We start from the raw sequence: 12,741 nt of genomic DNA on the forward strand, positions 1-12,741 counted from the left end.
TCATAAATTTTTTGTTGTCATTGTAACTCATTTACATATGGCACTGTTAACAAATTGTTATAGAATGGAAAATAAGATCTTTTGAATCTGCACTGCCATAGAGGTGCATTGTATACATACAGTGCTTCTATGTCTGCTGGATATGAAGCTGCGTTTGATACAAAAATAAAAAATTGCCAAAACGCATGGATTACTACTGGAGAAGGGGAGCAATCAGCACCCTTTTTGCAGTAGTATGACAGTATACAGTACATATACACACGCACACAATACTCACCTTGTCCATGGTGCTGATTGCTCCCCATCTCTAGTAGTAATCCATGCGTCTTGCCAATTTTTTCCCCCCACCAAAGGGCACAGAAGCACTGTATGTATATAGTACATAAATACATACAATAAAGTGCTTCCCCAGAGAATGCTAGAACCATCTTGGTTCCCTGCACCTCTATGGCAGGGCTGACCCAAAAAGATCATATTAGCCACTCTATAACAATTTGTTAAGAGTGCCATATGCAAATGAGATACAATGAAAACAAATTATGAACTAAATCACACATTCTTGTTGCAAACAAGCATATAGTGGTGTATATAGCTTGGTAACAGTTAACAGCACTAGACTGATGGGACGTTGACAGTTTTAATATTGTTTAACTCATTTGTGCTGGTATTATAGCTTTAAACATGCTTTTTAATGATCACAAAGCCAAAACAGTTAGAATGCTTAGAATAACCCTGCAACAGTGCCATCAATGTTCTGGTGACACCATTCTGTTGGTCAACAAGAAACCTACTTACCAGCATAGACTGGGATCACATAGAACCTAAGCGGTATATTTAAATTTTCAGCTTAACATTCTGCAATTAAATAATTAATCAATTAGGTTTGTACCCTAACAATTATAATACTGGATTAGATTATTATATTACCAATTTACCATAAAGTGTCATTCTAATTTGCCGATAATCATTTCCAATATTTTGTATGAGAGTTCCATCATACTTCCCACACATGAAGTTACGATACCTATGGAAGGGAAGGCATTTGTTTTGCCTCCAACATTCTTTCAGCGATTTCATTCATCCACATGTCTGCCCTGTCACAATGGATCTTTTATGGTCTACTCTGACATACTTGTCATTCCTAAAGATGATTCTTTTATCTCCAATGGCTCTTTTCAAGTTATAGGAAGATTAATACCCTTAATTCTTAGAAGTTCTTCAGTTGATGGGTGACAAATTGCTAATTCCTAAAGTCTTCAATAAAACTGGGCTGGCAACACAAGGTAAAGAATCTTAGTCATTTGCCAGGAGATGGGGTCTCCAAAAGCTGGAAACCTCTCGAAATGGCTTTATTTGAACAAAGATTAGATTTGTATTTGAACAAAGATTAGATTTATCTGAGTTTTGCATAATATCCCGCACAGACTGCTGTTCTAGACCACTGAGATTCTGGGAAATATTATCGTCAAGGTCAAACTGTTACATATTTTCCTTACCTATGGTTCCAATAATTTATATCTCGCTAACTTGATACCAGTGAGATGTAGCATTATACTGCACAGGTCTATAGTGCATTTTATACAGTGCATTGCTTTTATTATCCTGATACATTACCATGCATGCAATAGCAGTATTGACTAAGTATATATACACTTAGCAGGGCCCAGATCATGTTTTCTGTAATGGTTAGCCAAGACTCTATGGGGGTTGGCCACACCCATAAGAATGGGTCTTTAAAACTGAATTCCCCATTTGGGCCCTAGTTGCCCCACTCACGCTGCACAGATATGTAACACGAACCATGTCTTTGGTCATGGAATGGTCTCAGATCCGCAAGAAAATCTATTGAATTGGTGAGAGCAAAGTAAACGCCAAAAACTTAGCTCTGATTAGACGTGCACCCGCAGGAGAAACTTCACGCACTTTTACTTACACCTGTCTTATACTAAGTCAGAGGGAACTCTGTTGAATCTGGAATTACGTGAAATATGGCGTTTCAGGGTGGGAAGTGGGTGGTGGCACATGAATTGTTTTTGAATGAATGGAAATGGTTTTCTGTTTGGTAAATTTTTATTACTTTGTATTTTTGCATCAATGTAAACATTTGTGATACTATTAATAAACAAAATAAATAAATAAATATGAGTGAAAAAAGCAATGAAAATGAAAACTTTTTCATGGAATTGTATTTGTGTGAAATGGGCACACACCGTTTCAATTTTGGCATTTGATCTAAATGAAATGATGTGAGAGAATTTTGTGAAATGGTGACTACCTCCCTTAATGTATTGCTTAGACACCACTTAACGGCTTTCAATACTGCATTATTTAAATATAAAAAAAAAAAACACAAAAGAATGTAGGATTTGCATGTATAAATAATTACAAAACTACTTAAAAGTTCCTGGATTCTAGAGGTGTCCACATACATCCAGTCACTTTGCAGGTTGAACGGCCCTATTAGTCATGGTGTGGGTCGGTAGCGCTGATAGTCTTTTTGTGTGACTTTTTCCATTAAAATGCATTTATTCAACTCTGGTGATTAAAATGATATATATATATATATATATATATATATATATATATATATATATATATATATATATATTCTCATTCTGTGTATGTCTATATCTGAAAATGAAATACTAAATTTCAGTGGTTTCCTACAAAATACTCTAAAGTTACTTATTTTTATAAAGACATAGGTGGAGTCGAACACAGAATATAGACATGCCGCATAAGATTTTAATCAACAGAGGTTGATTGTGCATCTTATTCACATAGAAGCAAATGAGATACAATTTTTAGCAAAAAAGCCACCTGGTGCAAACAAAGTTACACAAGACCTCACTCAAGCCAAACCCCTTCCACTGCATGGCGTATTAAGGAAAGATGTAGGAGGACACATCTGTACTATAGAATTTAGGGTGCAATGTATGGAGTTATATTCAGACTGTAATATATTTATAAATGTAAAATACTTTCCCATTGCCATAAAATTAAAGAGTCATACTATTCAGAAGTAAAATGAAACAGAAAACACATAGAAACAACACAAATTCTATTAAGAACTTAAGAGACATAACCTTAGATTCCAACCTTGAGAATGTGTTCCGGGCATAATGCATGATACTGTCAAAGTCATAAGTCTCTCCCAAAGAACTCACTTCCCCTGGCTCCATTTTAAGGAAGTTGTATTCCTGTCCTACAAATGACAACAGGTGAAAACTTTATAGCAAAAGAAAAGTGTTAAAAAAAAAAAGAAAAGAAAAAAAAGAAAAGGATAATCTTATATAATAAAGTCCCGTCGGGCAGGATAGAACATTGATTCCATAGAAGCACTCTATGATGCAAAAAGAGTAGATCAGACATAAAATGAATTCCTACCTTGCTGTATGTTTTCTCTTACAATTGTCACATGCTGGTCTCGGTCTGGTCGGGTATGCTCATGCCAAAATCCAACCACGTGACCCAATTCGTGGACAACAATGCCAAACTTATCACAGTTTTTGCCTATGGATATAGCCTGAGGACCTCCTCCTCGACGACCTACATATGAACAGCAGCTTAAAAAATTTTAAGAACAATTATAAAAAATTCTATACATTCTGTGCCTTGTGCATAATTGTACGCCTTGTGCTTTAAATTGGATGCTATGTCTGTATTTATATTTAGAAACATGTGAGCCAAAGTGAAATTACTAATATGGTTGGTAGATAATCATAATACAGTTCAGTCATATTGTCAGGACAATCTTAGTATGTGCCCATCCACATTTAGAATTTCTAAATTGATCATGAGTAGATAACCAGAAAGCCAAAAAGTCTCTAAAGTCATTTTCCATAATAGCAAACAAAATATTATATATTCATGAATATAAGGATTGGTACATGTCCTCTGAGCACCCAAGGCAGCACCTGAACAGACCAATAATGAAACAGTGGACGGCCACGGCCAATCAATACGCTGAAATTGACTAGCATGTCTGAAAGATTTGATAATTGTACATCCACATCTGGCAGCGTATGCATTGATTTAGCTGACCACCTGACATCTCCCTTGTTCCTTTATAGGGAGAGGTTACCTCCCCAGGGCAGAAATGCAGATAGAATGGTCATACACTGCGAGATATTTTACCATGTATGGCCACTATATCTGGTGAGTTTCAGCTGATCATATATAGCAGGGGTGGGCAATAAGTGGCCCTTCAGCTGTTGATGAACTACACATCACAACATGCCTTGCATGCTGGGATATGTAGTTAATCAACAGCTGGAGGGCGGCTTATTGCCCACCCCTAATATATAGCATCTGTCGGATGGAGACATTTTATCTAACTGAGCTATTTTATCCAATATAAGTTAATATAAAACAATTCATAATGACACAATAAACAAAAAGTTAATTGCTGTATACGGTAAACACGTGGCCTACAATTAGGACCACTTTTGAATTTAGAAAATGGTTCTAATTTTAAGAAAAATAAAATACAATACAGTTTACTTATAAACAAAAAAGTTAATAAAATTATACAAGAAAAAAACAAAACACTACAAGCGAAAAAGGATCTCAGAAAGCCAAATAAAAAAAATAATAAACTGTAAATAAGACAAAAGCTTTAACCCTTTGCAGTCCAATTTTTATTAGGCCATTAAAACAGTCTGTATTAAATGTTTAAATTATTTGTAATTTATTTTGTTTTTTTTATTCAAAAATGGTCTACATTGAATGTTGAACGATGTTAATGTTCTTATTTTAAAGTAGCTCACCACTGGATCTGCTACTAGCGCTAGGGCTGTTGAGCCTGACAAGACGTTGGACCTGAAAGGGTTAAAGGTCTCTACCAACAAGAGACCATATAAAAAGACTGCTGGTTTCTACTCAGCGCTAAATTAATTGTACAGTAGAGGCATATCTATGTGCAGCCTGTATTAGATGCATTTTAAGGGATTGGAATAAAGGCTTATTAATTCAGTGTCTCCATTCCCATGGTCATTCTACATGACTATAGGGTTACTCAGGAATTTAAGGGGAAAAAAAAAACATACAGCAAACAACGTTCATTAAAAAAAATGACTTGATATGAAATGAAGCTTGACACATGTAACATTACACTGGGTGTCTGCATTCTGGGTAAGTCACAAATAGTCTGTATCAACCCAGGCTTTAATGGTCTAAGATTAAACCAATGCCAATATTACACCTATATTCTAAACAATATTACATTTATCTCTTCTTTTCCGAAACATCATGTAAACAAACTGAAGGCCTTCTGCAGGGTTGGTCACAAGCAAAAATGCCCATCTGCGTCTATCTGATGAGCTGAACACATTAGTTCCACACAGAATACAGGAGTACATTCAGGATCATACATTCTTAAGCACATCTTGATGGTAACTGATTATAAAGGGCTGTTTCCAGCATCAGTGCTTAGAGCCCATGGCAGCACTGGCAATGACAGGGAACCATTGTCCATGCTGACCGGCTAGGGCTAGATGTTTTATTTCGCATTCCTGTCATAGCCTACTGCTGGTAGCATTATCTTTTTGGTGGACCCTAAACTGTGTAATTTTCCCAGGTTTGGAAGTTGCTAGAGCTGGAATCACAAATTCAGAAAGCCAACCCTGCATCGGGCCTACAGCGTAACGTAAAGGTTTCTGCTACTTTCATATGTCATACTTACCCACATGTTCTGTAAGTAAATATAATATAACTCTCCTCATCTGTTCTTTCTACAAATGTTACACAGGTAAATCTTTCCCAATGTCTCATAGCTTGTTTAAAGATTGCTCTTTGAGGGCCTGTAAAGATTAATTTAAGACTAATTAAATGTGAATTTCTTCTGACATATCAAGCTGCATAAATATAAATGAGGAAAAAAAGGTGAATCATGGAGCCTTATATATATTCCTAAATCTATTACAACACAGCCCAGCTGGACCTCTGTACAGGGCAACACTCATGTAAATCACCATCATACTAACTCAGTGGTTCCCAAACTGTGGGCTGTGGCACCCTGGGGTGCCTTAGGAGTGACGCTTGCAAGGGTATCTTGGATTGCTGGTCTAGGAACAATTCAAATTATTTATGGTCAATTTAATGGGGAAATTCCTATATTGGCTGTCAATCCTGTCCCTCACACATAAATTAATTTAGGGATAACAAACACAATTTAGTTAATTTAGAAAGGTTTCTATGAATGGTATTAACACGGAACTGGTTGGGTCTCTTTTCAGGATTTTGTTTATATGCCACCAGGTATTATAGGTATATTTGAAAAATATATCCTCCATTATAGAGGGTGGGATTTTTTTCCTTGTTACATGTAGTAGTGCACTTGGTGCGTGTGGCGCACATACTTCCCGATCTAGTGCTCATATGGAGTATATAGCTTTCCCTAATAACCAGGAGAATTACCCCTCCAACACCATTCTTTCAAGCTACTACCCCATCCATTCTTTCAAGCTACTACCCCATCCACCTAAGTCTCCTCCTGGCCGGGAGTTGAGCGCACAGGAGCCGGCAGGACAGTGACACCGGGTGACGGTGAAACCCCGTGCCGCAACCCGGAATGACAATCCCGCTCAGGCACTGTGGAGCCGGGCTCGCCACAGCTGCAGCGCTGAACGAGCTCCGGCAAGAAGGACATCACAAGCGGACAGAAGAACCGGGACCCAGAGGAACTTTGCAGCGGTGAACACAGGTGAGAGGTGCACTGCGGAGGGGATGGGACGCCAGCCCCTCTGCACTCACCCACCCCCATTGTGACTGTGACATTTCTCTCTCCCCTCACGTCTGGACTGTGAACTCACCCCCATCCCGCTGCCCAGCAGCCCACCATAACCACTCGCTGCTCAGCAGCCCACCATACCCCATCCCCACTTGCATACCTTTGGCAGTATTGTTGTGCATTATCACAATAAATCCATCTACTGCTTGCCTATACAGCCTATTTCCTTCATTACCACCCGTGTAGCATATATTGTGCATCTCATGGTTTGTACATCTCATGTTTTCTGGTTATTCATATTTCCCTCGTGCACATCACCACACTGCATTTCTGTCACCACTGCTACTTCCGTTCAGTTCAGCATTATATTTGTACCAATACCACTATTTATAGCAACGTGCACATCAGAATTACTATACACCAGCCACTAATAGTCCTGAGCGCAGGTTACCTCCACTCTTTGTATACTATATTTGAAAAGTACAGAGTAGGAAAAAGTTATATTTGGTAAATTTAAGCCTTCTTGAGGTCGGGGTAGATCTAATTTATTTCTGGCCATTCTCGAGCGACCATTTTTCCATATAAATTTCTGGAATAATTTATTCACTTCATGGTATCTGACTTGTTGGCATAATTGGCAACATCTGTATAGTGTATGCCATTTTCGGGAATAAATGAGATTTTATGATACCTATACGACCCATAAGGGATAATGGTAATTTCATCCATCTATCAATTTGTTTAGAGATTGAATCAATCAAAGGTGAATAATTTATCTTATATAACTCCTTCAAACAATGAGGAATACGTAGAACTAAATATTTGAAGTGTGATGTCACTATTTTTATATCTATATCTTGAAACGCTACTGGTATTGGTATATATGAGTGGTTCTTTCCCAAAGGTAATAATTTAGCTTTGTTAATGTTTATTTTATATCCCGATATAGTACTAAATTGTGAAATAATTTCAAACACAGTAGGAAGAGAACTATAGGGTCAGTAATAAAAATCAACATATCATCTGCAAATACTGATAAACCTAAATCAACATTGTTAATCATTATCCCTGGTAGAACGGTGATTCTCGCAAAGCTATTGCCAGGGGTTCGATTGCTACAGCAAACAGTAATGGTGATAAGGGGCAGCCTTGTCTGGTCCCTTGCAAGATCTTTAAGGGGTCAGAAAGGTACTCATTGCATAACATTCTTGTATATGGGGAGGAGTATAATAATTTCAAATAATCTATACATTTTTTGGGAAAACCAAAAACATTTTAGTGTGTAAAATAAATGTTCCCAATGGACCATATCAAAGGCCTTTTCTGCATCTAAGGCTAGAATGGCTCTCGGAGTTTGTTGGTGTTTTTTATTGGTATATCTTATTGCCGCAAGAACTTTTCAAATATTAATTACGGAGTTGCGACCCATAATGAATCCCATCTGATCAATGTATGATTGTAGGTATTATGGTTTTTAACCTATCCGCAATTATTTTTGTTAACATTTTGTAGTCGATGTTTAGTAAAGAGATGGGTCTGTAGGACCCTGGGTCTGATAAATCTATAATTTTTTTTTTTTGTATTAAATTGAGATTTCCCATGTTAAAGTGGTGAGGGAGAGAGCCAGAGGATAATACTGTATTATAGAATTGTGTTAAAATTGGAATTATTTTTGGGGCTAAGATTTTATAGTATTCTGTCGTTTATTTATCTGGACCCAGAGCCTTGCCCAATTTTAGGATGTTTATAGTTTGTGTTACTTCCAGATCGGTAATTGGAGAGGTCAACAATTCTGTTACGTAGTTCTATTTTTAATTGTGGTAATGGTAGGTCTGCCCAAAATATTTGTTTAGCATTTTCAGGTGCTTTTGGTGGTGTATCATATAGCTTGGAGGGCACTTGTTTCCTAGCACGGTGCCCAGTATGCATTTAGTGTACTGGGCTATTCACCATAGTGAAATCGCATTGCATCGCATTGTATGCCGCGTTATAGTAGCATGTGATGTGATGCAATGTCCATATAAAGTGCACAGGAGTGCTTATACAATGAAATATCGAATCCGATCTCAGTGCACCAAATGCAATGCGATGCTTCATTGTACAAGCACCCATGCCATAAGATGTGATGGGTGCTTACAATTAGATGTGATGGAATGGCATGTGATGTGTGCATAGATGGTTGCTTACAATTGTAAGCACCTGCACCTATGCCATTGTTTAGCATCAACCCCAGTATCAATGGCACCCCGAAGTGTGGCGAGAGCGCAGCAAGCCCCGCGAGGGGCGGCGGAACGCGTCCTCCGACCTTTTCATACCCCCACTATCCACGTCGGCGTGAAGTTTATTTGATATAGTGTGGCAAGCGCAGTGAGCCACCGAGCCCGAAGCGTGGCAAGCGCAGCGAGCCCTGCGAGGGGACGCGGATTACTTAACATGTATTCCGCGTCTGCTCGCCACACTGTATTAAATCAACTCCACGCCGACATGGATAGTGGAGGTATGAAAAGGTCGGAGGACGCGTTCCGCCGCCGCTCGCTGCGCTTCGGGGTGGCGTTGATAGTGGTGTTGTTTTATGAACACATTCACCCCTGCAAAATCATGCAACTGACACAGTAATGACGACATGTGCTGACTAAGAACTATCATTTACTTAAATAACTAATAAACCATAAAATAACTGGCAATACAGACAATTAATACATTTAAAACAGTAAAGATTATTTAAGAACATGTAATCCGTGAACAAATTATTTAGTTGTCCTTAGGGAGAAGTGTCAGGGCGTGCAGGATCCTATGAAATGGGTTATCCCCACCCAATGTTTTTCGCCACATAAACTCCTCAATGTATGATTGCAGCATGTGCCTCGCAGTGCCCAGATGGCGTTTATTGCGCCATTTACATGCGCCCCACATTCTTTCGATGTTCTGAGTATGGACCCCTGTTGATGGGTCGATGAAATTGTACCAGTGGTTAACCTGGGTGTGCTCATATGAAAAATTCACCAACTATAAATCACCAGCTCACAAATACACTTCCACTCCTCTCAGAAAATCACCTCAGAATGATTTCTGTGAGGATGTGACAGGGGGCGGGATTAACAGTAGGCCAGGGAGCGGGAGACAGTGAGCGGGAATGGGAATGGTACTGAAATCGCATTGCATCACATGTCACTATAACGCGGCATGCGATGCAATGCGATTTCAGTACGGCACCGTACGTACAGAAATTTGGCGCCATGCTAGGAAACAAGTACCACTTGGAGTAATATTCTGTAAAAATTGTTGCAATTTGTGAGTTAGAGGTTGTATAAGTACCTTGTTTTGTAAGGAGTGGTCTTGTAACCGTTGGTGTACTTTGGCCTCTTAATAAGTTTGTTAGTAATTGCCTGTTTATTGCCTGTTTTGTATATTTTGTGTTCTCTTCGAAATATTGTATTATTTTCCATTTTGGTTAATAGACCCTTGAAATTAACTTTTTTTTATATATTGTATCTTATCTATTTGTTGATTAGATTTTTGTATGTTTGAAATGCCATGGTGAGTGCTGACTGTCTTGTATATATTGCTTACATGGGCGGATTCAGGGGGCACGTGCCCCCCTGTCATTTAATTTTGGAGCTGAGGACTGGGGCATTTTCTGCAATGCGCATGTCCTGGGCCCAGCTGCGAGGGCCTTCTGCAAAATTCTGTGTTTGCAAGGCGCCCATAGTCTTAATTACAGGGGTGGGCATGTTGGGGTGGATGGCCAGCGTTTCATGGGCGTGTCCGCAAAAACGGATGGCATTGCCCCCCAAAAAAACGCTGTGAGTGCCCATCAAACAAAAGCGTGCTTAAACCTGCTAGGATGGGCAGATGATGTCAGCCCCCAACCGGAAGCCCATGTTTTCCTCACAGCCGCCAAGTGAGTCCCGGGCTATGGCTGTGAGGAGAAATCATTTTATGGTAAGTAAACATGATTTTTCCTCAGAGCAGGCACTTGCAAACGGATGTGTACCAGGACATATCCATCCGCAGCCCTGCATATACTGTCGTAAGGTGGGATTTTGCAGTGCAGTGGGGCTCTGAGCCCTCGCAGGTCCTATATGTTGCATATACAGAATTGGAAGTGCTGTGTATATGACTGCAGCATAATGTAATTGGTAACGCACACTAACCAGTAAAGTTCCCTCCTATGACATACGGTATGACTCCGCTAGGCCATATTCTTTCCGCTCTTGAAGTGGCAGCTCTGCGCGTTCTTTTCCCATGATCCCTGAGATGTTCTGTTGTGGATTGATTTGCCGTCACAGCATCCAAGCTACCTTGTACAGAAAGTAGCAATATAGTGTTAGTATTTTAGTACATAACAAATGGTCAGCATACCAATTAATATCAATGAGCCATGTACACTACAAATAATTATTTAGATCGATTAAACGGTTTTATAATAAACACGGCGTGCAATATCAATAAAGTCAGATCACCAGTGTTCTCAGCAGAGATTGCACGGCACACATATCAGGTGCATCACATGGAATACAATGCAGCACAAAACACAAAAAACAGTGTTGAAAATAAATAAAGGTCGAAGTTAGGAAAATAAGTAAGAGATACCCAAAGGACTGGGTGAGGTACCACATTACCCTTTATAACTTTTTGGGTGGTGAAATTGGAAGCTGTGATGTTGGAACTTGAAGCAGTAGCATTTTCAGGTAGGTCATCTAAAAGACAATAGAATGTTAAAAAAATATATTGTTTCAAATGCATAAAAACTGTATAAGATGCTGAAAAGATAACAAGAATGTATTGTATGCAACCCCATAGAGAGCTGTGGGATATAAGAAATCCTATGTGCAGCCCTTGCGATTTCTGGGTCCGAGCTGATGCGCATGGGATCAGAATTAGAGGTTATGCACATTTGATTTGGGCATTTTTCACCCAATTTCTCGGCCCGAAAAGTGAACAAATAATATAAATGCAGGCTGTGTTTGAAAAATGACAGGCAGGAGCTGATTGGTTGGTGGTTTATCACTCTCCATTTTATCACTTTTCAAGCTTAGTACAACTGGCTCATAGGACACCAGACAACATGAGATGGTAATATAACCTTATTATCATTCAACAAGAAAGCCACACATGTGGAGCTCCGTATTGCAAGATTAACATAATAATTGCAAAAAATATTTTTTTCTGTGCTCATTAGCATTCATTTTAGGTAATGTGTTTTTTATGACTGTTTTTATGTGTATAAAAATAAATTGTTTAATTATTTTTGAGAAACCGTCTGGTCTTCATAATTGTTCAGCCGGCGCTGGCACACCGCCTTTTTCTTGGCTCATATGACTGAAGGCAGTTACAGATATCAAAAACATTAGCACATGGTACAAAGGATTTAGGGGGGAATTCAATCCCGGGTCATGACTGTCGGTACATCTGGACAGCCGTGACCCTGGCCCAATTGCGTTTTGCTCGACTGCATATCGGCAGGCGGGATTCAATGTCTCGCCTGCCGATCGGTGAAAAAGGGGTGTGTCCGTGTAAACTGCAGTGGATTGTAGATATATGGCCGTGATCGCGACAATCCACGGCCGTTCTCGGCAAACTGGGCCCGATAGCTTTTAAAATTGGTCCCATTCTGTCAAACTGCTGTTGGGAAAGACTGAATGGCATAGGCACCCACCGCTATTTCTCCATCGGAAATAGCGACGGGGATTGAATACCCCCCTTAGTGTTACAGCAAACTGAAAAATCACACAAAAATAGCTAGGGAAAAATCTAGAGAGAGTAGGCACAATGTTGTGTTAAAACAATCAATTTGGGTAATAATATGCATGGGTTATATATTACACCTATGAAAGGTACGAGATGAGTCAGCAAAAGCAGTTTGTGAGTCCTCTTTGGATTGCATGCTTTCCCACTGCCTAAACGGGTAATGAACCGGTATTTGTCAACAGGTCTTTAAACGGGTAAGAGCCATAAAGACCCTTTCCCACTGCAGCTCTTAAACAGTAAATTGCTGTTTAAATACGTTT

The 12,741-nt window shown here is 39.2% G+C and overlaps 1 protein-coding gene across 2 annotated transcripts in view; it reads right to left on the reverse strand.

The window, feature by feature from the left end:
• The window catches only part of LOC146008984 (tolloid-like protein 2), a 150,206-nt gene that overhangs the window by 26,447 nt on the left and 111,018 nt on the right, over positions 1 to 12,741 (reverse strand). Inside the window, exons 3-7 of one of the 2 annotated variants that reach the window (XM_083148877.1) lie at positions 11,353 to 11,430; positions 10,885 to 11,031; positions 5,684 to 5,801; positions 3,388 to 3,566; positions 3,100 to 3,205 (exon numbers count right to left, since the gene is read on the reverse strand). In XM_083148877.1, the coding sequence (XP_083005003.1) occupies positions 3,100 to 3,205; positions 3,388 to 3,566; positions 5,684 to 5,801; positions 10,885 to 11,031; positions 11,353 to 11,430 (628 nt within the window). Of the gene's footprint in view, positions 1 to 3,099; positions 3,206 to 3,387; positions 3,567 to 5,683; positions 5,802 to 10,884; positions 11,032 to 11,352; positions 11,431 to 12,741 lie in introns of those variants that run through there. The other variant, XM_083148878.1, reaches the window with a different exon arrangement.

This window comes from Crinia signifera, chromosome 6 (genome assembly GCF_055691185.1).
Source record: "Crinia signifera chromosome 6, ASM5569118v1, whole genome shotgun sequence".
NCBI classification, from domain to species: domain Eukaryota; kingdom Metazoa; phylum Chordata; class Amphibia; order Anura; family Myobatrachidae; genus Crinia; species Crinia signifera.